Source organism: Larus michahellis, chromosome 6 (assembly GCF_964199755.1).
Source record: "Larus michahellis chromosome 6, bLarMic1.1, whole genome shotgun sequence".
NCBI lineage: Eukaryota > Metazoa > Chordata > Aves > Charadriiformes > Laridae > Larus > Larus michahellis.
Genome location: NC_133901.1, coordinates 37,291,332 through 37,319,304, shown reverse-complemented (window position 1 = coordinate 37,319,304; position 27,973 = coordinate 37,291,332). Strand labels below are relative to the sequence as shown.

The 27,973-nt window shown below is 45.2% G+C and overlaps 1 protein-coding gene across 3 annotated transcripts; it reads left to right on the top strand.

The window, feature by feature from the left end:
• The first annotated feature begins 516 nt into the window (after positions 1 to 516).
• Positions 517 to 25,603, top strand: LOC141745272 (hexokinase HKDC1). 3 transcript variants are annotated; one of them, XR_012587724.1, is made up of 19 exons: positions 517 to 829; positions 4,786 to 4,948; positions 7,343 to 7,491; positions 7,578 to 7,697; positions 8,489 to 8,584; positions 9,925 to 10,024; positions 10,662 to 10,845; positions 11,409 to 11,564; positions 12,318 to 12,551; positions 14,794 to 15,098; positions 15,405 to 15,553; positions 15,642 to 15,761; positions 18,534 to 18,629; positions 18,721 to 18,820; positions 19,807 to 19,990; positions 20,680 to 20,835; positions 21,577 to 21,810; positions 22,469 to 22,710; positions 24,332 to 25,603. XR_012587724.1 is itself a non-coding variant. In XM_074592701.1 (18 exons), the coding sequence occupies exons 1-18, from the start codon at positions 767 to 769 to the stop codon at positions 22,611 to 22,613; spliced, it is 2,754 nt and encodes a 917-aa protein (XP_074448802.1). In that variant the 5' UTR covers positions 517 to 766; the 3' UTR covers positions 22,614 to 23,626. The 3 variants fall into 3 exon arrangements, 2 of the variants coding, with proteins under 2 accessions (XP_074448802.1, XP_074448803.1); XM_074592701.1 differs by lacking the exon at positions 24,332 to 25,603 and having other exon boundaries at positions 22,469 to 23,626; XM_074592702.1 differs by lacking the exons at positions 517 to 829; positions 4,786 to 4,948; positions 7,343 to 7,491; ... (1 more) ...; positions 8,489 to 8,584; positions 24,332 to 25,603 and adding an exon at positions 8,794 to 8,909 and having other exon boundaries at positions 22,469 to 23,626.
• The last annotated feature ends 2,370 nt before the right edge of the window (positions 25,604 to 27,973 follow it).

Genomic DNA, 27,973 nt, shown 5'->3' with positions numbered 1-27,973 from the left:
CCCCAGGTTTTGCAATACTGAGGATCTGCGCTGCTCTGAAACTTTGTCTTCAGGAGGGGTGAAGGGAGAATAATCTGTACAAAACCTCTCTGCTGGGAATTGTGAAAGAGATATTTCAGTGGGGGGGTAGGGGGTCTGTGTGTCTCTTCGCTCCTTTACACAGCTGAAGCTTGATTGGAAAAAAGCTGCAGATAAGGGTGCACTGTGCGGAACCAGCGCGGGGTTAATTCATGCAGAAGAGCTTGTCTCACAAACGGGAGTGCTGCGCACAGGGAAGAAACCTCCTAAAATCCTCTCTAACTTTGCAGATTCCCTGTGGCACTTTGTTGCCTGCTGCGCTGGTGGGAGCTTGTCAGCCCCCGGGGGACGAAGCGGGGCAAAGCAGGGCAGGGTGCGTAGCAACTGCGTTGCAAAGTGGTAACAATTCCCAAGTGGGGCAGTAACAAAACGGATTTTTCTCCCTTTCGGCTTGGCAGCTCTCCAGGTGCCTGCTCTGGCACAATGAAGTGTGTAGCTGGGGAGGGAGGGACTTTGGGTTGATGTGGTGGGGGAGTGATACGAAGAGACAGAAGTTTAATCATTGAACTGATCACACTGGATGGATTTATTTCTGGACTCAATTTCCCAGGAACTCCACTATCTCACCCTGGGGGATATGCCTCAGCTGAAGTTTCTCTAGCTCCAGCCTCGTGAATAAAGACCTGTTGCTTTTGGAGTTACTCACAGCAGCTCTGTCACTACTGACTCATCCATCTGCTTCAAGAAAATGTTTGCCGTCCACTTGCTAGCTTTCCATTTCACAAAGCTAAAAGAGGATCAAATAAAAAAGGTAAGATGCAGCATTAGCTGATTCCTGTTTTGAGAACTGTTACTCGGATACCGTGGGGTCTGCCGTATGTAATGCAGACTAGTTAATGGCAGTATCTACTAAAGCCATGCAGCCAAATGGGGTAAGAAGTATTTGGACCCTAAACCATCTGACAAGTGTGAAAATAGGTCTAGCTAGTGCTTTTCCCTGCACAGTTATAAGTTGTCTTCCAGTATTGGAGCAAATGATCTTCAGTAAGGAAAAGTGGTGCTTAAACTTTATCTGCCATGGTGTGGTGTAGTCCAGAGGGCAGAAAGGAACCTCTAGCTGAATTGCTTTCCAAGTGTAGTGTGAAGGATGGGATTTCTAAAGCTGAGCAGGAATCAGAGTCACTCGTGTTGTAACAGGCGTAGGGAGAACTCCTGGGGTCTTTGGGCCAGGTCTTCTGGGACTCAAGAGGCAGTTAGTCTCTTGTGTCTAGTGTTGGTGTGGGAGAAGCGCACCTGGCTGATCGCTCTGACGTTTATAGATGTGATCTTTTATTTCAGTCAGAAAAGCTCAAGATGGCCCAGATCTGAAGCCATCAGTACTGGGAGTGAGCTGCCTAATGGTTGCTCTTCCCTAATCTACTTTCATGGCCATGCTGTAATGGGTTTTTGGCTCTCCATCATAACACCATGTGGGCCTTGTAAGCTTCTTTGGTCAGGAGGTCCTCTGGTTTCTAGACATGTCCCCTGCGGGTCCTCTGTTCTCCTGGCATGTCTATTCAATGCTTGCTGGTGGACGTTGCTGCCAGGCTCTGTCCTCTTGTTTTCCAGCCAGCTGGAGGTGGGGTTGTCTGCAGACATGTGGCAGTGCAGGAGATCCAAGGTCCTGGTGGGTAGATCCGCCTGCACTGCTGAGCTCATCAGTAAAGCGAGCAACATTGGGTTGTCTTCTCTGTGCCCTTGCTTAAACATCGAGTGGCTTGTTCTTAGGGGGGCTTCTTCCACTAATTCTGCCTTGAAGAGAAGCCTTCCAAGAGAGGTCCTGGTATCTCAACAGTCACATGTCTCTGACTCTCTCTGTCACAGTCCTTTTATCCCCAGGGTTTAATATGATCAGAAGGGGGCCCTAATGCCCTTTCCTTGTGTGAGGATCTGATCTAAGATCTCTCATCTACACAGTACTATTTCTTCTTTTTGCTAATGAAAGGAAGAGATCTTGTGGAGCAGTGCTTGGGTGGAGTGGGCTCTTCAGAGAAACATCCAGTAGTTGAGGGAGAACTTCCCTGAAGTGAGGGCAGTGGAGAGGAGAAGGCAGAGGGATTCTGCCAAAGCCATTAAAAAAAAAATAAATCTTTCTGTTAGGTGCAAACTAGCCCTGCCTGAAGGCAAGAAACCACATGCTCTTTAGAGTTCTCTTTTAAGAAGTCCAGGGTAGGCTCTATGGAGCAGAATTAATTAGAAAGAAGGCATGCCTTCCCATCCCTCCCTCCCCAGGCTTATTTGCTTTCTGGTGGCAAGAACAAGAGCCTCCCTTCCATGAAAACAGTGCTGTTTCCATAATTGAGGCAAGACACTTAAAAACAAAGACTGTCCTTGTGGGGGTGGGAGGGAGGCAGCAAGACAGCGTTTGGTGTTGCACGGCCTGGCCATTCCTGTCCTTACAAGCAAATGGTGTGTGAGCAGGCCTTTGCTCTGGTTGTAAATCAGGCTAGAGTCAGCAGGCTTTCCTGGGCTCTGCCTTATCTAGTTCCTCGGAGAGGACTGTCCCCTCCTGTGGTTGTAGGTAAACAGGGTGGGGAATGCAGTTTCTATGGGGAGCACGGAGCTGGTGCGTGTTCTCTGCAAACAGATATGGTCATTCATTATTACTGTTTAGGTTTTTTTTCCACAGGGACTTCTGTCACAAGGTTATTTGGCTCTGTGTGAGAATGTGTGAGAATGCGTGAGTGCTGTATGTCTCCAGTCGTTGTATTTTCTTTTTTTTTTTTTTTTGGTATGCCCTAAAAAGCAGTGCTAGTGCTTGGGCTGAGAAGGTGGATCCTACACAGTGATGGGGCCTCAAAAAAGGCTTGGAAGAAACCAAGTGCTTGTGCAAACAAGAGCTACAAAGAAAGATCTAAATAATGGCCTTTTTAAGGAACAGCTGTATCCAAAGGCAGCTGCTGCTCCTCGCCAATTGTGTCTTGTAGTTTAAGACTTTCTCCTCGGTCTGTGTATGTTTTACTGTTAGGTAAGTGCTAGAGTTACTTTCAGGGTCCTGGCTTTTTCAGGTGGGTCATTGCCGGCCATCAGTTTCAAATAGGACTGTGAATAGCTAACTAGGTTGTGCCTCATTAATATAGGTGGCCAGTCCAAATTGCAGAAGAGGCCAGTTTATCCACAACCTGTTCCCCTCTGTTTAAACAGTGCGACCTTTTAAGTCCTGCCTTGTTGCTGCTGGGACTTGTTTTGTGCATTTTCTCCCAACCCTCCAGGTCTCCTTATGTAAATGGGACTGCTTAAATGCTCTAAACAGATAAAGCAGTGTAATGGTGTAGCCCATGGTGCAAGAGCTGAGCGTCTGCATTCAAAAAGCATTGGAAGCTGTCCCACGCCTCTCCCCTGCCCACCGCCTCTGGCCCCAAGTCTCAAGTCTCATGTCCTGGGGAGCGGGATGTTAACACAGATTACCCTCCAGGGGACATCCAGCTGTTTGGAGCACAGAATTATTATGCCTGCATCATGTTTGTTCATACAGCACCAAAGTCTGGCTTCCCAGTTTAAAAGCATCTGGATGCTGACAGATACTTATTTTGCTGCGTTAATCCTTTGTTGTACCCAGCTATGTAGTTTCTAGGCCACCTTAATTACAGCCATGTATCCAGCCCTGCAGGGAGATGTCAGTCCAAGCAGTGTGTCGTCCTGAAGAAGAAAACTTTTAAGTTTTGCCCTGATGCAGCTGTACAGAAACTCTACCAGTTTATCTGAATGACTGTCTGCTATTTTATAGATGCTTTTGATTCCCTTTAAATTCAACTGGCTTTTATTTTAATGTATGCTGCAAGTTATAGACCTGTAAGAAAGGACATTGGTTGCACCCAAGAATGTGTTGTAGGTGTAATCCTAGAATCACAAGAGAAGGAAGGGCAGAGCTGGAGTGAGAAAAGGGCTTTGAGCTCCAGCCTGGCATGCCAACAAATTTAATTGTCTGTAGAGGGAAACAGTAGCTGAATAGATGTTTTCAGGTTGTGGCTGACACGCTTGGGTACTGATGGCATTTTCTGGACCTGACTCAGAGGTCAAATTCTCTCCAGGTTGAGATACTTTGCAGTTCTAGTTCATTACACGTATGTATAGAAGGAGATTATGGTGTAAAAACAGCTTGTCAGGGGCTCAGGCAAGTCTCATGGGCTTATGTATGTTGGCAAGATACTGAGCCATCAGAAAAGACGGCTAACTTTTTGACAGTAATTCACCAAGGCTGCATTAAGCATTTTCAAAAAACAGTTTTTTATAAGAGTAAGTGTTGAGTTCTGATGATGTCCCGGAGCTTGCTTGCACTGGTGATCACGGGAATTGAGGTGCTGAGGTGAAAAATGAAATGAACTTGTAGAATCAGGTGGGGTTTGCGTAGGTGGTATGCTCACCTTCAGTTTGCTACATATATAAAAAGAATTCTTTTGTCTCCTTAGGATCTATTTAGCCTCATGTCCATCAAGGGGGTGGGAATGAGCATAGTAATTCTTGTCCAGCATAATGCAGCGTGCTGCTGGAATTAGAGTTCAGGATTTTCAGATCCTTCATGCCAGACTGCATCCCTGATGGTTACAAAACTATTGCAAGTGGCTGGGAAGTTCCTGCATTTTCTCTGCTTGCAGACAGAGATAAAGGAAGCCCTCCCTGGTTCACACAGGAGAGTCCCCCTGTAGTGTGAAAGCAGTGCTCATCCCAGGCAGCACTGAGCACTGAGGAGCCTGCGTGCCTCCTGAGTAACACCTGTCGTCTTTCCAGGTTGACAGGTACCTGTACCACATGCGCCTCTCCGATGATGTCTTGCTGGATGTGATGGCTCGCTTCCAGGCCGAGATGGTGAAGGGCCTGGGGAAAGACACGAACCCCACGGCAACCGTAAAAATGCTGCCGTCATTTGTGCGCTCGCTTCCTGATGGCACAGGTGAGTGTCCTGAGGAGACAACAGCTTGGGGGAGTGCTGGCAGAGGGCTTTTCTTCCCTGCACCAGGTGGATTTTGACCTAGCGCTGCTTGTCTGAAGAAAAGACCTAGTAAGTGCTCAGAAAACGGCTTTGTTCGTCTGCAAATGTGGCTGTACCTAGCGCGGGCCTTTATGCAGGAGCTGTGGCTGGACACGGCAAGGGCAGCCTCTACAGCCCAGACCCTGCAGTGCAGTGCGCTGCAGGTGTGGGCCATGCTGTGGCCCTGGGGTCGTGGAGCTACAGGGAAGGCAGGATGCAGCAGTGAAACCCCTCAGGTTGCAAAGTGGCAGCAACGTTGTGTTCTTGGAGCTGTGAATCCCCTCTCAGCTTCTGACAGCAAACTCTGCGCTGCTTTCTCTATTGCGCCCCAAAGTGATTCCCCTCCTGCCCTTCCTTGTCTTCTGCATTGGGAAAATCTGCTTCTGGATGTGGTCTACCAGGAAACAGCCTACTCTGCTTCTGCAGCTAGATCCTTGTTTCTAGTTGCCCCTGAGGCTTAAACAGAGAGGGAGAACGTGCCATGTTGTCTTCTGGGAGGATGTGAGATGAGGTAGGATCTAAAAGCCTGTCTTGTTGAGAGAAGTATGCACATCCAAAATAACTCTCCTGGCTCAGTTGGCTCCCAGCAATGCAGGCTGACAGAAAATTATGTTTTTCCCAGGTTTAAGCAAGTCTGTGAATTTGTGCAGGACTCCTTGTCTGGCCTAGGTCAGGACTCAATGTGTAACAGCTGTGCAGAACAATTAAGAGAAGTGTTTACTTTTGTACCTCATTTCCACAGGACTTTATTCCTTCTGAAGGTAATTTTCCTACAGTTAAATGAGAAATAATGGCTTTAATGGCATAAGGGGAACATTTGGAGGCTAGTCCCTTGAAATGAGGGATCTCTGAGAGAAATTATATACAGTCCCCTCAAACTGTCTGGCTGGAACTGGGCACTCTTCTTTTTCCTGCAACCTTCATCAAAGAAAAAGAAATATTAGCTTAATCCTTGCTATCGCAGTGACCATCACTGGTCCTGAGGTCTCACACGGCACTGATCCTGTCCTGAAATAGCAGGGGAGCCCCTGATGTCAGGAGACCTGGCAAATAGCATGTATTGCTGTTGCAAGACTTCATGTTCCTCAAGGCCAACTTTGGATAATGCTCTCCTGGCCTGCGTGGCCTTTCCGCTGTGTCAAGGACACGCTGCAGGGTCAAGCTGGACTATGTCTTATTGACACGCTGCCTATTTTAAGTATCGCATTGATTTTTCTATTTTTGCTCTCTTGCAAAATCCTTATTGGTTATTTTGTTTCCAGACAAAACTTCCAGCAGGTTTAAACAGCTCAAACTTGGCTGGATTTTCACATCTGCAATATCAACAAACTTTCAGATTTTCCAGTGCCCTCAGTGTTACTACCTGAAATGACCTGTATGGGGCACCATCAGTTTTTGATCATCTAGAGATTAATGGTCTGACTAATGTTACAGTTTACTGAGTAAACCCATTTGCCTCTTCACCTTTGTGCTATCTGACCATGGTATTACAGGTAGAATTTCCTGCTTCGTTCTCTCTCAGGGCCAGACTTGATAAAATTTAGTCAGGTGTTTGGACTGTGAAACGAAGATCATGAACATACCACTGCATCGTCCTTTTGGGAAGGGCCTTCTCCTGTGCGTGGGAGGGATAATTGTTTTATTGTAGCAGTGACGCCAAACTGTCCTTCCGTCTGAGGCCTCCTGCCAGGGAAGAATGTGTTTGAGCTAAGAGTGCTGCTGACTGAGAAACAAAACTAAACAGAACAACTGTTTTACAGAAACAACTAAAGGCATTTGGAAATTATTGTGTTCGTTGACTTTGGGTGGCAAATTAGTCCTGCCCCACTTGGAAGTTGACTTCCGCAGTAGGGCCAAGTCTAAACATGTGACTGCAAATCCTGCATCCTTTACTGGACATGCAGGTAATGCTCTCAAACTCCCATTTTCCCACATGTCAGGGGTACAGTTTTGCAGCCCCTGTGTGCTCTGGTTGGCCTTGCAGTTGCTTTGGGGCTGGCTCTCTTCCTGAGAAGCTTATCCTTCTGCAGCTTGAAAACATGCTGCTGTGGAAGGAGCAGGTTGGGCAAAACCAGGCTGCTAAATAAAAATGAAATTAGCTGCCACATAGCGAGCTAACAGGACAGACCTGGTACCCTTGCTTAGGGTTGCCAGCTCTTAGCCTTCCTGGTGATGCTCCCAGGCCCATAGGATGTGGACCATTACGGAGTAGGAGAGCCTGTGGCTGTGGTGAGGCAGGGGCCCTGGGCCTTCATCATGGCATCTAGGCCACGCTGCTCGGCTGTCCCCAGTAATGGTTGCCCACTTGTGTTGCAGAGAAGGGCGAGTTCCTTGCTGTTGACCTGGGTGGCTCCCAGTTTCGTGCCCACCAGGTGAAGGTGTTTGATGACGGGAAGCAGAGCAGCCAGCTGGAGAGCAAGTTTTACCCCTCACCCAAGGAGGTCATACAGGGGAACGGAGCTGAGGTAGGGCACGCAGGGTCTTCTGTGGTGGTGCTGCGCTTGAGCGCATCCCTGCTGGACGCAGCCTGACTGTCCTCTTTCTCATGCAGCTCTTTGATTACATTGCTGACTGTCTGGTAGACTTCATGGAGACCAAAAACTTGAAGCATAAGAAGTTACCTCTTGGCTTTACATTTTCTTTTCCATGCAAACAGACCAAACTGGACAAGGTAAGATGCAAAAAGAAATATTGTTGGCAAGCCTAGCTGGACCTGGAGAAGCTATTGCATCAGAGTGTTACCCTTTGGCCTTTTTGTGGGGTCATGTTTACATAGCTCTCCGAACAAGGCGTGGATGACCATTAGCATTTAACTAGACTTGGCTGCCATTCAAACGCTCATTTCCGATCTCAAGGCAACATAATCTTTAAGCTAAAGGTGTTCTTTTACTTAATCAGTACTCAATTCCATAGTAACCACATGCTCTTTGATGAAGACTGTTAGACTGTAAAACACATACTTTTGTGTCCTGAAGCATGTTTCTTTTTTAATCACTCTCATTCAATTTCTTTTTTACAGTTAATTCTAAATAGGAAAGACCTGTAGCTGAGCTGTTTGAGAGGCCACATGGGGAAATGAAGGGCTGGTTGCAGTTATTTTGTGGCCTTTTATTCTAGCCTCCCTTTTATTTCTAGGGATCTGTGCTTTGGGTCCCAGTCCTGCAGACGCTTTGTGCTTAATGCTATTAGTCTGTGGTGAGCATCATAAAGCCACACATGCTTTAAACAAAGCACAGGGAGAAGCATATGCAGGACTGGGACTTTATTACTGTACCTGTTTAGTTGTTTTTTTACTGACAGGCACTCCAAGGTGAGATGTTCTGCTATAACTTATTTTGGCCCACATTTTAATGTGTGGAGAGACATAGTGGGCTTCTCCACAGACTTTGGACTTGGCTGTCTTTGTGGCAGGTTTGTATGCTAAAGTCGGAGCTTTTGGGTCACTGGGCTGTTACTTTGCAGGGAGTTCTTCTTTCCTGGACAAAACACTTCAAGGTCCGAGGAGTTCAGGACACAGATGTGGTCAGCTCTCTGCGCAAGGCCCTCCAGAAGCATAAGGCAAGTTTTGTACCTGCAGGAGGGTACCTGCAAATCCGGGTTGCCCTAGATTGTCCTCCTGGGAGATCAGCTCTTGGTGTGTGGGTTGTTTTGGGAGTTGTCAGACAGCCTTCAAGGACAACGTGGCTGTATATCTAGTAGATCTGTCTCTCCCTCGGAGCTGAAGCTGTGGAAGAGGGGACATGCAGCTGCAACTGAGGCTGCCCCAGGCCAGTCTAACAGTGATGGCGACTGCGCACTGATAAACCAGGCTGTCGGTGACAGTGAACAGTGCCCCGCTGTCTGTCTGAGCTAAAGGCAGTCTGTTGTGAACCTACTCGGTAAGGTGTGCATACACAGTGTGTTTCGTAGCCTGACTTGTGGGGTGAGGGTTGGAAGGGGGGAAGGTATCATCTCAGATTGGCACACCTAACTCTACCAGCGCTTGCCCGTCCACTTCAGTCTGTGGGATGGGGTGACTGACTGTAATTTTTGAGATCAGCAGTAAGGCGTGATTAAATCTGCCCTTGAACTAGTGTATACCTTTGAATAACATTGTGTTTTAATATTTTGGAAAGCCTTGTTTTTCATGTTCAGTGCTATTGGTAACACCATCTAAGAAATACAAAGCATCTTTCCATACCTTGATAACTTTATAGTAAAGAGGAAACTCTTCTGTTTTCTCAGATGGTAAAAATCCAGCCTCGATTTTGGTTCACTTCTTTCTCTGCATCGGTCTTGCTGCAGTTAGCAGGAGCAAAGGATCTGAGACTTCCTGGGTGAAGTCTGGCTCCCTGCTAGTGTTGGCATCTGAGTTACAAGAATCCTTTGATAACTTTGATTTTACTTTATCAAGTTACCTCAGTGTGAAAGGAAAACTGCACAGCCTTGATGGAAAGGCTTTTTAATTGAGTGTGATACTGGTGCATGGCCTTGTGTTGAATAGCTGCGTTTATGTATGTATATTTTTGGTCCCATTTGGTGGGATCTGCTCAGGCAGTAGGACATTATCCTATCATGCAGCTCATAAGGATAGATACGCGGGTCCTAGCATATCACAAAATTCAAACCAATAACATGTTGCTTTTTCTGGCAAACGAGGTTGGTGTGGAGAAAAACAAATCCTGCAAGCAAAGATTGTGTCTGGCCAAGCACTTGCGAATTCAGAGATGTTACTCTACAGGGTTGTGGGGACTGTTATAAAAGGAAGTGGTGTGTCTTTCAACTGAAGAGCTTTCCTGAACCAGGCCTTCAAAGTACAGCCTGGGGAGTATGTCTGTGTGCTGTTGTTTAACAGACAGGAGGCTTTCTAAGCTTTTTTTTTTTTTTTTTCTGTTAATCACCCATCTTTATGCTATTAGGATATAGACCTCGATGTTTTGGCACTGGTCAATGACACCGTGGGAACCATGATGACTTGTGGATATGATGACCCGCGCTGTGAAGTTGGAGTCATAATTGGTAATTTTTTCTGTTCACTAAGTAGGTTTTTTTTCCCCCCTCATTTGTTTAATCCTAACAAATCTGGAGTAGAAAGGAGTGTCCCAGTACAGGAAAGAGCAGGAAGAAAATGGAAATAACAATGGTCGGATTTTCAAGCCTGGCTGCCTTCTGTAAAGCAGCTGTTTTTATGCTGATCACATTGCCACCAAATACCACAGTCCCCATTTTGTCTGGGTTCAGTTGTGACCAGCATACTAAACTTTTCTGCTGACTGTATAGAAAATTACTGTCTGTCTGTCCAGAGAAAGCTGAATTCCTCTCACATCTGGTAGTTAAGATCAGCTACGCTTTCCAGAATGTCACTGCTTCGTGCACTGTGGTGGCTTTTCTAAGGCATATAGAAATACATTTGAAAAAGAAAAAATGTTTTTAAACAAGTCAAGCCTGAGATTAATTTCCAAAAATTTTTCACTCACTCTGAAATGATTATTTAACAAGAGCGGGTGGCTTGATATTAGCATCCTGTACCACAGGGTTATGTATTTATATTTTCTTCCAAAGAAATATACTGACCTATTCCCAGATGTATGGACTTAAACAAAAAGCAAACCTGGAACAAATAGATAATTATCCACACTGTCTCCAACATGCACAGGGACTGGCACCAACGCATGCTACATGGAGGAAATGAGGCACATCGATCTGGTGGAAGGCGATGAAGGGAGGATGTGCATTAACACAGAGTGGGGTGCCTTTGGAGACGATGGTGCTTTGGATGACCTCCGCACAGAGTTTGATCGGGAGCTTGATCTGGGATCTCTCAACCCTGGAAAACAATTGTAAGTGATACCCTGGCTGATTTGCCTCTGCAGACTGTATGTTTCCAGTATATGCCAGGAGCCCCTTTGGAACAGGAATTGGGTTAAGTGAACCTGAGTTGACTTGATTCCTGGTCCTGTCCTATCCTATCCAGACCTTTCCCTTCTGGGAAGGGTGGGTACCTTGCACACCTGCCTGCCTCACAGGCCAAGGGATTGCTGCTGCAGTTGCTAATAGGTTGTTAAGAATAGGTAGTTGCTCTGGTATGATGCTGTGGAGGGGTAAAGAGATGAGGAAGGTAGACAAAGGGCATATTTAAAGCCTGGTTCATCAAAACTGCTTCGACTGGCTGAGCTGCTCCTAAGTCTTTTGAAAATTCTCTTTAATTCCTCACATCTCGAGGGGCTCTTGCTGGGTCTCAGGACCTCAGGATGGCATCCCATCTACAACTTATCTCCCAACCCCTTTTTGTACATGCTTAAATGTGATCAACCTGCACGAGAACATAAGATGTTCGTATTTAGACTTTTCATAGCTGTGGTAGCTGGTGAACACCTGTAATCCTTCCTCTGCCCCGTTCCAGGTTTGAGAAGATGATCAGCGGCCTGTATTTGGGGGAACTTGTAAGGCTTATTCTGCTAAAAATGACAAAGGAGGGTCTGCTTTTCAATGGGAAAGTGTCAACAGCTCTGCTTACTAAGGGCAAGATCGAAATGAAACATGTGTCTGCAATGGAAAAGTAAGAACCTGCAATATGCTGTTTGAGAGTGGCTGTTAGTCTTTCACAAGCACAGCAATGATAATGAACGTGTAATTATAATCTGTGAGTCCTGGAAAAATCCTGAACCATTCAACTTGATTTTGCTTTTGCCTAGGAGAAAAGTTGATCTTTCTGTAAGTAGGAATTGGTGGAAGATGAAGTTTTAGCAAAGTTCCACAGTAGCAAATGTATTGTTAATCATCACAGATGCGGGTTGTTTAAATAACCTCTTTGGAGACCTGAGTACATAGGCTGTTTGTTGCAGTTTTCACCTTCTGTGATGTGGGAATGCTGGTGTTGTGGAGATGTGGCATAGACTCTGGATCAGCTAGTGGATGACTACATGGAAAACTGGCTGATTCTGGTGTTTTGAAGAGGGATCCTGGTCCTCATTGTTACTCCAGGAATAATTTTCTTTGTTGTATTGAGTGAAGCTGTACATTTATTCCTGTGCCCTCTTCTATGGACTAAATATTTTATCCTGTTCTCTTCTTGGCTAGCTAATTGGTATGTCTCACCAAAAACCGAACCCCAGGAAGGAGCCTCTTAAAAGTCTGGTCTCTCCCCCGGGTACTTTTGGGAATAGTGTGGGAAAGACATTACTGGTTTATGGGAACCAATTATTGTGCCCTGGTCTTCTCTCATTTCTTTTTGAGCCAACATGCAGATACTGATTTATGTGTTGCCTTAATATCCTTGCATTAGATGATATATTCTTTCGTTTTGGAGTAGATATAAGGAAGGTCTGAGCAACACAAAAGAGATCCTTACAGAACTGAACCTGTTCCCCTCTGAAGAGGACTGCATTGCTGTTCAGCATGTCTGCACCATCGTTTCCTTCCGCTCAGCCAACCTCTGTGCTGCTGCCTTAGCAGCCATACTGACCCGACTGAGAGAGAATAAAAAACTGTTGAGGATGCGAACCACTGTTGGGATTGATGGGGGACTCTATAAAACCCACCCCCAGTAAGTAGCTAAAGAGGATCTGGTAATTACTGGCCACGTGTTGATGTTGCAAAGTCTCCTCCTGCGTATATGTGTGGCTTTTCAGAGAACTGCTGGATTTCCTGCAGGGTTGGGGTGAGATCTGGTAGAGTGCGGAGGGTCAGACTGGCTTAGTTATTGCAAAGCTGTCTCAGGAACTTTAGAACTTGGGGTGGGAACAACATGACAGATGGGATAATGGTGTCTGGGGAAGAGCAATTGATTCCTCAAGTGACTCCAGGGCACTTGCAGTTCACTGTGGGTCTTTCCCCCTCCTTTCCCCCTCCTTTCCCCCTCCTTTCCCCCTCCTTTCCCCCTCCTTTCCCCCTCCTTTCCCCCTCCTTTCCCCCTCCTTTCCCCCTCCTTTCCCCCTCCTTTCCCCCTCCTTTCCCCCTCCTTTCCCCCTCCTTTCCCCCTCCTTTCCCCCTCCTTTCCCCCTCCTTTCCCCCTCCTTTCCCCCTCCTTTCCCCCTCCTTTCCCCCTCCTTTCCCCCTCCTTTCCCCCTCCTTTCCCCCTCCTTTCCCCCTCCTTTCCCCCTCCTTTCCCCCTCCTTTCCCCCTCCTTTCCCCCTCCTTTCCCCCTCCTTTCCCCCTCCTTTCCCCAAATCTGTGCTTTCCCAAACTGGATGGAAGTCTGATTCAAGATGGAGACTTTCACCCTTTGTGATTGTGACTGTCCACTGTTGCCTGGCTTTTTTCCAGTGGCACAGGCACTTTTGTAGAGGTATCTTCGTGTTCCTGTAAGTGTACAGGTTCTGCAGAATAGCCAGAAATAAGGATCATTGTATCCATCTCCTAGACCAGTTTCTGACCTTGTGCTTCTCTTGACTGTGCTTCAGCAATTGTGCTGTTGGATGTATGCATGTATTACAGAATTACAGAATGGTAGGGTTGGAAGGGACCTCTGGAGATCGTCTAGTCCAACCCCCCTGCCAGAGCAGGGTCACCCAGAGCCGGTGGCACAGGAATGCGTCCAGGCGGGTTCTGAATGTCTCCAGAGACGGAGACTCCACCACCTCTCTGGGCAGCCTGTGCCAGGGCTCTGCCACCCTCAGGGTAAAGAAGTTCCTCCTCATGTTTAGGTGGAACTTCCTATGTTCAGGTTTGTGCCCATTACTTCTTGTCCTGTCGCTGGGCACCACTGGAAAGAGCCTGGCCCCATCCTCCTGACACCCACCCTTTAAGCATTTATAAGTGTTGATAAGGTCCCCCCTCAGTTGTCTTTTTTCCAGGCTGAAGAGACCCAAATCCCTCAGCCTTTCTTCATAAGAGAGGTGTTTCAGTCCCCTAATCATCTTGGTAGCCCTTTGCTGCACCCTCTCCAGCAGCTCCCTGTCCTTCTTGAACCGGGGAGCCCAGAACTGGACACAGTACTCCAGGTGCGGCCTCACCAAGGCAGAGTAGAGGGGGAGGATGACCTCCCTCACCCTGCTGGCCACGCTCTTCTTCATGCACCCCAGGATGCCATTGGCCTTCTTGGCCACAAGGGCCCATTGCTGGCTCGTGGTCATCCTGTTGTCCGGGATAGACTCCCAGGTCCCTTTCCACCGAGCTGCTCTCCAGCAGGTCAGCCCCCAACCTGTACTGGTGCAGGGTGTTATTCCTCCCCAGGTGCAGCACCCTACACATGCCCTTGTTGAATTTCATAAGATTTCTCTCCACCCAGCTCTCCAGCCTGTCCAGGTCTCTCTGTATGGTGGCACAGCCTTCCGGTGTGTCAGCCACCCCCACCCCCTGCCCCAGCTTTGTGTCATCAGCAAACTTGCTGAGGGTGCACTCCATCCCTTCGTCCAGACCACTGATGACTATATTGAAGAGGACTGGACCCAGTACTGACCCCTGGGGAACACCACTCATCACTGACCTCCAACTAGACTCTGTGCCCCTAATCACGACCCTCTGAGCTCTTTCAACCAGTTTTCTATCCACCCCACTGTCCGTTCATCTAACCCACACTTCCTAAGCTTCCCTATGAGGATGCTGTGGGAGACCGTGTCCAACGCCTTGCTTAAAGGTAGACCACATCTACCGCCCTCCCCTCATCTATCCATCCAGTCGTGCCATCATAGAAGGCTATCAGATTAGTATTATTATTATTGGTATTGATTAGTATTATTAGTATTATATACTAATAATTAGTATTATTAATAGTATTGGAAGTGTATGTGAAGTAAATCATGCATGAAGTGCCTGCAAGAGTCTGAAGGAACTCTTTGTTCTTGTAGGTATGCCAAACGTCTGCACAAGGTGGTGAGAAGGCTGGTCCCAAACTGTGATGTTCGGTTCCTCCTCTCTTTGAGCGGCAGCGGGAAGGGGGCTGCCATGGTCACAGCAGTGGCATACAGGCTGGCTGCTCAACGCAACAAAATTGATGCTGCTCTTGCACCATTTCTGCTGTCCCTGGAGACCCTCAGAGAAGTTAAGAACAAAATGAGGACTGAGCTGGAATATGGGCTAAAGCGAGAGACACAAGCCAGTGCCACAGTGAAGATGTTACCCACGTATGTGTGTGGGACACCAGATGGAACAGGTGAAGTCATTTCCTGATCACCCGGAAGTGGTTCAGGAAAGTTGCTTGTCTGTTTTCCAAGGGGAATACGCCAATTATTCTGGCAAATGCCAGGGTGATTTATGCTGGCCATCCGGGGCTTCCTGTGATGTTATCTGGCTGGTCGCTTCAGCCCCATGCTAACAGACTGATGGAATAAATGCCATAGGCAGTGTGCTGTCTTAGGCACAGATGAAGTTTCTTGGGGATGTGTGGCAGAATATGGCATTCTGACTGGCAAACATGTTATGAGAAGCACCAAAATGAAATACTTTTCATCTCTTACAGAGAAAGGAAAGTTCCTTGCCCTTGATCTTGGTGGGACAAATTTCAGGGTTCTGCTGGTCAAAATTAGAAGTGGGAGAAGAAGATCGGTGCAAATGTATAACAAAATCTTTGCCATTCCTTTGGAGATCATGCAAGGGACGGGGGAAGAGGTAACATCTAATGTATGTTTAAATGACCCAGCCAAGGCGCATTGCATGGGATTACTGAGAGATCTATACGCTTTTTCTTTCCTTCCAGCTCTTTGACCATATTGTCCAGTGCATAGCAGACTTTCTGGAGTATATGGGGATTAAAGGTGCTCGACTGCCTCTGGGTTTCACCTTCTCTTTCCCGTGCAGGCAAGCCAGCATTGACAAGGTAAGAACTGCAACACAGAATGGGTCAAATGGCAGCTATGCATCTCCTTGGTAAATAACGTAATTTTGGTGAGGGTGACTTGTTTGTTTGGAGATCGCAAGCAAAAAGTTATTCTTTGAAATGTTTTCTTCCAAGCAGGACTTTACAAGGTTGGAAATACATATGTGTGTGTGTGTGCACAAATTAATCTTTGGAGACAATATTTCACCTGTTTTATGGGGATTTTATTACTCTACTGTGCAAATTAGCTGTGTTTCATGAGAAAGTTATCATCATATATGCATTATGGGAGGTAGAATTTTCACCTCTTGTATCTCATAAGAGATGGATGTTACTTGCTTTTCTTCTATAAAGATTAAGCCTTTATGATAGCGAAATGACTGCATATTTTTAATAGCCTGGGAATCTCTTATGCTGCCGTAACTCTTCAATGGCAAGAGATAACAGATGCCTCGCACTTGCTCAGCTACAGTCCCAGGGTGTTTTCCTGATTGTGTTGCACAGCTCTGACTGTATAACTTCTGCACTATATTAGTTTCTTTTTGTTGAGTGTCAGTGGGCAGAACTGAGCTTGCTTGTTCAGCTTGGAAAGGTTGGCTTTTTGACAGATATTATATCTTCATCTTTCCAGATCTGATGTAAGAAAAAAAAAATAGAATAAAAAAATAAAATTCAGGAAGAAATAATTCTCAATTGCTTTGATGCATTTCCAAAGAGGGGCAGGGGAAGTTGTGTTGCTTAACTCTAGTCAAATATGTAGATATTGGGGAAACAAGAGACTGTTATTTCATTGAATGTTTTTATATCCTGTTGGGTTTCACCATAGCTTCTAAGTCTAGAAATTAGTCTGCTCTGTCTCAATTTTCAGATCACAGTTAAGAGTATAGCAATAGGACTTGACTATTTGTGGGGAGACCACTCAATATGCCTTCCAAACCTACAACGCAGTATTTAGGTCTTGACAAATGGTGAGGAAACAAATTTCCACAGCAGTGGTGGCAAATTGAGAGACACATCTGTGTCAGGGTGCCATAGAATAGAATCTTTGTGGTTGGAAAGGACCTTTGAGATCATTGAGTCCAACTATACGTGCACAAAAAAACCCAAAACCAAAACCCCTACAATCTCTGTCACTAGAGCATGCCCTGAAGTGCCAAATCTACACGTTTCTTAAATACCTCTAGGGTTGGTGACTCAACCACCTCCCTGGGCAGGCTGTTCCAGTGCCTGACCACTCTTTCAGTAAAGTAATTCTTCCTAATATCTAATCTAAACCTCCCTGCCGCAGCTTCAGACCATTTCCTCTGGTCCTGTCATTATTCACTTGGGAGAAGAGGCCAACACCCACCTCTCTACAACCTCCTTTCAGGTAGTTGTAGAGGGCAATGAGGTCTCCCCTCAGCCTCCCCTTCTCCAAACTAAACATGCCCAGCTCCCTCAGCCTCTCCCTGTGTGACGTGGTCTCCCGACCCCTCACCAGCCTGGTAGCTCTCCTCTGGACACGCTCCAGCACTTCAATGTCCCTCTTGTACACAGGGGCCCAGAACTGAACACACTACTCGAGGTGAGGCCTCACCAGTGCCAAGTACAGAGGCACCATCACTTCCCTACTCCTGCTGGCTGTGCTATTCCTGATACAAGCCAGAATGCCATTGGCCTTCTTGGCCACCTGGGCACACTGCTGGCTCATGTTAAGCTGGCCGTCCACCAGCACCCCCAGGTCCTTTTCTGCCAGGCAGATTTCCAGCCACTCTTCCCCAAGCCTGTAGCGTTGCTTGGGGTTGTTGTGACTGAAATGCAGGACCCGGCACTTGGCCTTCTTAAACCTCATACAGTTGGCCTTGGCCCATCGATCCAGCCTGTCCGGGTCCCTCTGTAGAGCCTTCCTACCCTCAAGCAGATCAACACTCCCACCTAGTTTGGTGTCATCTGCGAACTTACTGAGGGTGCGCTCAATCCCCTCATCCTGATCATTGATAAAGATATTAAACAAAACTGGCCCCAGAACTGAGCCCTGAGGGACACTGCTGGTGACCGGCCACCAAGAGGATTTCACCCCTTTAATCACAACTCTCTGGGCATGGCCATCCAGCCAGTTTTTTACCCAGATTTTTTATAGTACATCGGCCTGTGTGTTTGGTCTTTTACTGTTGCTAGAATTTGAGGGTGGTTTTAAGAGCAGCTTTTTCTCCCAGTTGCCCTCTCATTTTCTTATTTGGATAGACACTCCAGAGCCAGTTACCAAGCAGAAGTTAATTACTTCGTGTAACCTGGAGATCTACTTCTGTCAAGTAGCTGTCCAAAAAGAAACGACTTAGTGTTGCCTGGAGTCGTGGGATCATACCAAGTGTCCTTCAGTAAATGAGCCAAAAATTAACCAGTAGATGTTCATTAATGCTTGTTGGGTGTTTAATTATTTACAGCAAAAGTATTTTTTACAGTCTTTCTGCCACAGATAATGCAATAGCTATGTGCGCAGTAGGTGAGATGAGGTTTTCCAAATTAGAGTCTTAGAAGGCACTGAGTTGGCAGTGTCTTGATAAATAGCTGAGTAAACCTGGATTCACTGCCATCAGCAGTTGAGTAGCAAAGATACACATGCACACGCCCTCCACTAGGCGCTCACAGTAACCTGTCCAGGGAAATACCTTATTTAAAACAAAAAAGAAAAAAAAGGCAGTGAGGGAAGTTGGAGAGAAGAAAAGACTGATGCTTGGAATGTACAATCTTCTCTCTATGTTCACTTATGATTTTCTTCCCCTTCTGTTTCAGGGAACGCTTGTGGGATGGACAAAAGGTTTCAAGGCAACAGACTGTGAGGGGGAAGATGTTGTTGATATGCTGAGAGAGGCCATCAGGAGAAGAAATGTGAGCTATTCTCTGCTGCTCTTTTTGGTGTATTTAACGCACTCTCCCTCTTCCTCTGGGACCCCACTACTGATTTTGAATTGTGTTTTAGGAGTTTGACTTGGACATTGTAGCAGTGGTGAATGACACCGTTGGGACAATGATGACATGTGGATATGAGGATCCAAACTGTGAGATTGGCCTTATTGCAGGTACAGTGATATTGAAGTGAACACTGTCAGATGAAAGCATGTATGCAGGTGCTTCACACCCTATTTGTAAAACAACATCTTTTATTTGAGTTTGATATATGGTGTTACTAGTCACTTGGATTTCTTGGCAGATTTGCATGGTATTCCACAGATAACACCAGTAGCAGATAGGATCCTGAATCTGTTGGACTTTTGATCATATCTCTGATGGTGCTTAACAAGTGTACACATGTTAAAAGAATATGAGAACAGCAGATAGAGCATGAATCCTTATTTTGACAAGTGTATTTGTATTTACTGTGTAGCCAGGTCATAGGCCTTGGAACAAGAGAATATTTTTTAAAATCTTAATGAATTCTTTTGGGCTTTCTAGATGATTCCTGCAGTAGGTCTCTCCAAGTTGTCATCTAGAAATACATCTAAGCTTGTAAGAACTGAAGCCCCAGTTGGAAAACAGACTCTTCTGGCTGGCTAAGTTCACCAGCTGTCTTATTTTGTTTGGAGAACTGGTCCTTACATTAGTTAATGTAATCCATGTTGCAAGTGAAGATGCCCTGTTCATGAAATCATTTCAGACTTAGTAGCTGCTTGACTGGCTGCTGGGCTCTTGGCAGTGTTTGCTTTTGGGAGCCTGCTGTCATGCAAGATGATTTGTGGTGCATTACAACCAGACTGGCAGCAAAGACTGATCAGTGCTGGCCAACAACTGCCAGAGCCGTTTCTGACCTGTAACACAAAGTCTTCATTGCTCTAACGCTTGGAATTTTTTGCGCAGGACCCATTTTCCTTGGTAACATTCAGTTGTGATAAATTACAGCATTCTTAGCATTACTGGCTAGCACTTGCTTGTGTAAGATATGGAGAGATCTTTGAAATTTGGGATAGCGGGTAGAGAGATTTTAAGATGATCGTTGCTGTCAACTTCCAGGTGTTTCAGCTGCTACTTCACTTTTCTGTCTGAAGCTTTGTAATTTCTTTCCTCCTAGGAACGGGCAGCAATGTGTGCTACATGGAGGACATGAAAAACATAGAAATAGTGGAAGGGAATGAAGGAAAAATGTGCATTAATACAGAATGGGGAGGATTTGGTGACAATGGCTGCATTGACAACATCAGAACAAAATATGATAAAGAAGTAGATGAAGGCTCACTAAACCCAGGGAAACAGAGGTAAATGTGATGGTCCTGATGCTAAAAGCCTGATGAAGTCAATCTTCGAGACATGCTTGCTGCTTTTTAAAATATGCTTAATGAATGAATAATCAAAAGGAAATTCTAACATTACATTTCATTGGTTGCATGGTAAGTAATGCAGGTATCCAGAAAAAACCCACAGCACTGTTTTCACCTTAGGACAGTTACCAAACAGTGCAGCTCTTAAGATTTCACTGCAAAGTGTAGGACTTGCTGTGTTCATCCTCTTGGAGTGTTTTTTCAAAGGTAAAATACAACTTGTGCAAGAGGATAAACTGAACTTGACCGTTCTTTGTTTCGTAAAGACAGCATTGATTACGTATGACTCACTGGTGAATGCATGGGGGGTACAGGGAAATGTTTCGCTTCAGCGTGGACTCTGGCTTTAACACTGTGTTCTGTTTAATATTGCAAGGTTTTTTTTTTTTCTAGTTCTGTTACCTTTTAACATAGGTAAATATGTTATGTTGTAATTTATGTTTGCACTTGAAGCCACTGCAACAGATTTTTGATGGTTGAAAGATGGAGTTCAGTGGCTATTGCTTGTCAAGCTTTTATTGCTCTTGTAAGAGTTGATAGGGTGTGTATGTGCCACTCATGTTAAACAGAGGTAACATGCCATCTTTTTAAAAGTACTTTTTTTTTTTTCTTTTATAATATAACAGGTATGAAAAAATGACCAGCGGAATGTACCTAGGTGAAATAGTAAGGCAAATTTTGATCGACTTAACCAAACAAGGACTGCTGTTCCGAGGACAGATTTCTGAATCACTCAGGAAAAGAGGCATCTTTGAAACAAAATTCCTGTCTCAGATTGAGAGGTAAAGTTGTGAGATTTATGTGGTTTAAATCCTTGGGACCTCTAGAAAATAATCTGCAAGTGTGTGGAGGGAGCCCTTTCCTTCAGGAAGTCAATTACAGTTTTCTTCTTTGTGCACGTGCCGTGCTCCCCCATCCCCAGAATACAAGCCAAAATGGAGGAACTGGGGGAGTTCCAGAATTATTGTGTAATTATATGAATTATAATTTCCTGTCCATGCAGCTGTGTTATCTTGGATGCCTTAACCATCAAGCGTGATTATACTTGGAGTGTTTCTCGACTTAAAATAGTGCTTATTTGAAATATAAAAAGTCAGTGATACATGAATAGTCATTAATATGTCTTTACCTACATATCTGCATGATTGCAATGGTCCTCCAGGCTATTTGGAACTCTTTCTACTGTTGAAAACCTTGAAAGATAGTGTCTCAGCCTTGGGATCAAAAATAAGTCAGGTGGCTGATATGGCTCAGCTCCCTCATGACTTTGGGAGTTAAGTGATTAACTACTGTTTGTGCCTTCTGGAAATGCAATCTAACACAGCAAAGGACATTCCAGGCACAAGTTTTCAATCTGAATTCAGACTGGAATCTGCCTTAAAACAATTGGAGAGTGCTGGAGTTGGAGAGGTGGTTCCGTTTCCTTTGGATCGTGTCAGAGCCTCAGCTGTAAGACTTTCATTTGCATGCCTGACAAAGCTTCCCCTAATGTCTTGCTGCTGCATGTGTTTCCCTCTGCGCAGTGACCGGCTTGCCCTCCTCCAAGTCCGGCGAATTCTGCAGCAACTTGGCCTGGACAGCACGTGTGACGACAGCATCATTGTGAAAGAGGTGTGTGGAGCTGTTTCAAAAAGAGCCGCCCAGCTCTGTGGGGCAGGACTGGCTGCTATTGTAGAGAAGAAGAGAGAAGACCGAGGTGTGGAGCACTTGCAAATCACCGTTGGAGTAGATGGGACTTTGTACAAGCTCCATCCCCAGTGAGTACCTTGGTACCACTTCCCTTTGCTTGTTTGCTCATTTCTACTGTGGAAACATACCGAGCTGTGCTAGCTTTCTACTGAGATGATAAAAAATGAGAGAGGGGATAAAGATCTAATGTATTTCCCTGCATCCTGTCATTTCTCTTGCCTAGCCAAAGGACCAAAAGTTACAAAGCCAAGTCCAGTTGCCACTGGGTGGCTCTTTTTTCTGGGGCGTTGAGTGAACTTACTCTTCTAGTATTTTTTTTTCCAATGTTTTGGGGGATTTCTGCAATATCTGGGCATCCCAGATGGAAAGCTGTGTTGGGTTTTTTGGAGCCGGGTCAATATTTTGTGACCAAGGCCCAGAAGTAGATGCATTAGCTTTTGAGCTGGGAGAAGAGAGCCTCCTCCATGATCTCTAAAGGCAAGGGGGGTTGCATCTGGCATCATGCTGAAGAAAATTAAAGCGGAGAAATAGAAATTAAAATTTGATTGTGTACAGAAATTTGTCTCTTTCATGAATAGGAGGAAAAACAAACAGAAAGGGATGCTATGGAGAACCAGTGGAAGACGTTGGTTGAAGTTGTGGTTCCTTGCTAATAGATGATTATAAAGATCTCAGACCAGAAAGCAGCTGCTAAAATCTTCTGTTCTTCTCTCCCTTCCCTTTCAGTTTTTCTAGGGTCCTGCAGGAAACAGTGAAGGAACTGGCACCTCAGTGTGATGTGACTTTCATGCTTTCTGAAGACGGAAGTGGGAAGGGAGCTGCCCTCATTACTGCAGTAGCAAAAAGATTGCATAATGTTGGACAGAAGTAAAAATGAGAGGTCAAGTCATTTCAGCACTGCCAGGCGTGTGCACTAGAGATTTGCTGAGCGGTGATTCAGGATAGCTTTGCCAGACACCAGTACACAGGTACCTGTTTTCAGGGAGCAGCTGGTTTTTGACCAACCAGGATTGTGAATTTTTGTCCTTTGATAACTTTGATCAGGTGTTTCTGCTCCACACTGGCATTATGTCTTGGCATACCGCAATCTACTCAGTTCTGCACTTCCTTCAGTGCATCTATAATGTGCATTGGAGAGTGAAAACAAAACAAACAAACAAACAAAATGAAACAAAACAAAATCAACCCCAAATGTGTCTTTTTACAGTGGCTTAATTAAGCTGCTGCACCACAACTGAGTTTATCACCAGTTTCTTGGGATTTGTGTGTGTTTTAGTTTTGGCTTGGCCTGGCTCAAGGAGTACTGAGATCCTGATGTTGCACCTATCTAGTGGACATATTTGTTCAATGCTTCACAGGTTTTACAATAAATCTGCAGGTAAAATAAACTAATGGACTTCGGTTGGTAATGCTCCCTCCTCCGCTGCATTGGTTGCAGTGTAATGTAATGTAATACTTCCCTGAGTACAGGAGGCATGTTTAATAGATGAATGTAAAGGAAAAAAATATGATTCTGCAGAGTGCCAGTTTGTGTCAAAATACATTAATTCATCTGAGTGCACATAAACCTAAACTAATGCTGGGTGGATTCTGACTGTGACTGATTCTTTTGCTGCCGGGGGCTACAGGGCCTATGTCAGGGCTACATAGAAAGTATCAAATCCGTTCGTCTTTGGGCCACTGAAATAGCGGTGTAGAGAGAAAAAAAATAATCATGTGAATTTCTGTAATTTCTCCTCTTTGTTTTCCCTCAGTTATCTCCTTGCCTGTTCATGAGGGGATAGTTTCCATTTTGTGGAAAGGAGTTTATCCTGGTTTTTCATTTTCTGTTGCCTGCTGCTCTGCCTGTCTGCAGTCTGTTGTAAATAAATCTGTGGTGCTGTGAGTCTTTGCTTCCCTGTCTAGTGCCTCTTCTGAGTTGTGGGAAGAACACGCAGGCAGCGGGAGCTTCCGTTAAACCTATCTATAACAGTTCTCAGCAGCACTGCAGTTTTTATGAAGGTGGCTTGCGGATAGAGCCCATGCCCTTGTGTGACCAAACGTCCCTCCCCTGGCTTACCCATCCCAGAACAAACTGAAACAATAATATGGACAGAGAAGCAGCAAATCTGTAGCCTGCGATTCTCTGTTCTCAAGTATTCCTGTATCTCCATTAATCCTCTCTTCTTGGGTATTTGCTTCCTTTCAGCCTGGCAGCAGAAAGTGGGGCCAAGAAATGTGCTTTAAGCCTAGTTAGGTCAAAAGTAACTATCGTGCAGGGGATAAGCAGTTGGGTTTATGTAAATAATCTGTAACAAGGCCGATGGGTTTAAATTTAGCAACGGAAAATTCAAAACTTGAAGCTAAAGGCCTTTCCTGTTTTGTAGTTTTTAAAAGAAACATGTCAACAGCTCTGTGTCTGTGTTGGAGTTGCTGGATGGGTAAAAAATAGTACTTGGAAATAATTTTCACCTCTGAAGGAATTCCTCATGGTGCTGAGCTCGCTATGCTGAGCAACTGGGAAGAGACAAGTTGTGAACTCCTGTGACATTTAATGTTTTCCTCCTTTTGTCAAGAAACTTAGTATTTTACTTTTTCCTTATATTTCAGGATCCACAGAAACCAAAGCTTGACATGTAGTGGGGGCAGAGTTATTTGGAACAGATGTTTTTTCCTGGCGATGAACAGGCTAAATTTGGAGGGGCTGGGCATAGAAGGAAAAAAACATCAGGTGTTGGGGCTGTGGGGGCCTAGAAACAGCCCTTCTGCATTGCCTGTTTCTCACCTCAGCACTCTGAAATCTTGTACCGTCTGTGTAGTTTGGGGTCCTTTTGGGGGATTGGGTTGTGCTAATCTGCAAAAGTGCATCTGTGGATGAAGTATGTCCCTGGGTATCTGGAATGAGGTGATGTGGACGTGCCCCAGGATGGCCATGTGAGTATGGTGTAGGGCATCTTTTGTACTTTTATTCTAAAGTCTGTTCTGCGCAATTGGAATGCAAATCAGTAACAAAACAAGGTAAACTCCTTGCATGGATCCTTGGTTTAAATTTAGAAAGAAATCCTATGTTGCTTTGCTTTTTTTTTTTTTATAATATTTTTTTGGAAACTAAATATTCACAGAGAGTCAGTTTACACCTCAGCTGCGGTTGCTCCTTTTCTGCAGTAAACTAAGCCCACACAGTATTATTTTTTTGCATCTGCAGTTTTTTTCCAGTGGGTCTGTGGGTGTCATGGAATGCGATCACATGAACCTGAAACTGCTCACGAAGGGCTGTGTGACCTACAGCTCTTGTCAAGGTCCCTAAGGCCCAGGACACGCATGCTCGTGCCTTTTCTGCAGGCTGCTGGCTTGCTCTGAAGCCAGGCAGCTCCCATGCAGCTTTGATACACGTCTGCTGGGCAGAGGGATGGCATCCAAGCTGGGAAGGCTGCTGCTTTCTGAAAGGGAATGAGTAAAGATTCACTGGGCAGCCCTGGAGAAGGGAAGGATTGGCTACTGTGGGATTTTACTGGGGGGGTGTGAACTTGTAGTTTCCTGGGGTCCCATAAACACACTGATGCTTCGGCTGACTCTAAAACAGAGTATTCTCCGTCTGGTTAATGATGCAGCATCATGTTCCTGATCATGTTGACGTATGAAAACTCAAAGACTGTTGCAAACTTGCAGTCTCCCTTGTATAGATTTTAAGCTGCTGAACCAAAACCCTTCTCTGCATATCATATGTGGAGATTCAGTTTAAAGCCCTAGCTTAAAATAAAAGTAGAGGCCTTCTATTAAATGTAACACAGCATACCATACGCTGAAAAAGATGTTGTACAATTCATCATGTGAAGTTGTTAGTCAACTTAAAATAAAATGAGATTCTTCTGGTTTCACATCTTAGATATGCTTTTCTACTGGTTTTTGGATAGCTTTGTGATGCTTCATTTCTGTGTGTTTTGTGGGTCGTCCCTCCAGCCAATATGTTTAATACTTCTTGAATTTACTGATTTTTGTTTTGATGCTTCTTGAAGACATGAACATCCTTTTTCAGATCTAGGTCATATATTTGATTTGGAAAGTTTGAAGATCTTTAAATCGCATGTGTGATAAGTATTACTGGGTGGAGGTACTAAGGTTTGTGCTTTTCACAGAATCACAGAATGGTAGGGTTGGAAGGGACCTCTGGAGATCATCCAGTCCAACCCCCTGCCAGAGCAGGGTCACCCAGAGCAGGTTGCACAGGAACGCGTCCAGGCGGCTTTGGAATGTCTCCAGAGACGGAGACTCCACCACCTCTCTGGGCAGCCTGTGCCAGGGCTCTGCCACCCTCAGGGTAAAGAAGTTCCTCCTCATGTTTAGGTGGAACTTCCTATGTTCAAGTTTGTGCCCATTACCTCTTGTCCTGAAACTTTTCAGAAACTCCTGAACCTTTTCAGAAACTCCTAGTAGATGGTTGCAGTTACCCTTTTCTGTGGGGAAAGGATGATCCTCAATATGTTGGTTTGCCTCCTAGAAGGACGTTTTGGTGGCTATCAATTTGGACAGTGCTGCTGCTTTGCCTCCTAATCCAGACAAAATGCGCAGCAGCTCAGTGGTGACATATTCCCTTTGTCACTCTGACAAAGTTCACAAGTAAATACAGGATCGTTTGCAAATCCTTCAGAAATCCTGATTAGCTTAATCTCACTTCTTGGGAAGTCAATATTATATAGGATTAGCAGATTAGCGCAAAGGAGTTTGAGGCTGAAATGTAGGCAATACCGAAATGAAAGTATTGTTGCGATTCTGTTTCTTTGCGCTTAGTGAAATGAGCTGTTTTTTGTTTGGGGGTCTGGGGTACAACTTCACTGTAGCAGTAGGTGGAGAGGGAGGGAGGGAGTGGGGGAGACTTGGTGAATGTTGTCCAGCTTTGGATAGACTTAACAATTTCTCTAGAAAGGACCTCTGCTGTCCTGGACTGTCATTTAGGGCTTATCCAGAGCATTTCTCTGACTTGTCAAGTGGCTAGCTTGTCAAATGATACTTTTTTTTTTTTTTTTTTTTAATAATAAAAAAAGACCTATTCCTGTACATGAGTATGGATGGCCTGGTGGGGTGAGAGTGGGAAGGGAAGTCAGATGTCTGCCTTGTCCCAGCACTGCATCTACTCCGTAAAGCTGATGTAAAGCAAGATACAAAACCACCAAAAGTTTAATTAACATTTTCCCCTCTCCCGTTGATAGTATCACATTGCAGGTGCACACTGAAGGTGCTGTGAACGTGATGGGTCATGCCTATCTGAGAGGGGAATGCCAAAATGATTTTGATCTTCTTGTGTGCTTTTTAATGTCCTCCAGATGCCAGCTCCTTCCCTACCCAGCCTCATGCTTTGTCTGCACTCTGTGTCCGAGGGCTTTGTGCAGCCCAGGTACCTCTAGAGGTAGTAAAAACTGCTGCATGCTGTGAAGAGAGAATAGATTTGGTAAGAAGCCTGGTAAACATGGGTTCTTCCAGAAGACCCTTGCCGCTGGCACAAGGAATTGGTTACAGGAAAATGAACAAAGGGCTCCAGGCCGGAGGTCTCCTGTGCAGGAGTTGAAGACACAAATGCCGGGGAACCTCAGCAAGCAGGAGTTTGCTGGAAGGAGTGAAAGAAGGTCCTTTCATCCTTTATCTTTCCTGACTGGTTTAAAAACAAAAACCAAAACCAAACCAAAACCAAAAAACCCAAACCACAAAATTCTTATTTTTATCTAGAAAAGCATAAGTTAAAACCAAATCAAAACAAAACCAAAGCTATATTAAAAAAAAAAAAAAAAGATGGAGGAGACTGAGTCTGTTTCACTGCAACTATATTTTCTTTTCTCCTTTGGTTGGGAAGGATAACGGCTGTTTGGACAGGAGGGGAGAGATGTGTGAAGAGTATGGCACATCAACAGTTGAAGCTTCCCCATAAATTTGTTTTTGCATATCAGAAAAACTTTGAAGTAAGTCATAATAGCAGGGAAAAGGGATGACAGCAATGCAAGGTGTGATATATTAAAAGCAATGAATTTTAAGGACTATTCAAGGATGTAACTGATTTAACTAGTTCGTTTTTTATTGTTCTGTGGGCAGGATAAAAGGGGAGGGAGGCAATGGGGTTGCTACCTTACTGACATCCATTTTCTTTGGACTTGGAAGCGAGGTGTAGCTCGCAGCCCCAGCTCAGGCGTTTCAGAAATACCAGGGTTCAGTTCTCAAAACCACCAGTGCTGTTGATTAGATTTACTTTTCTGGAGGGCTTAT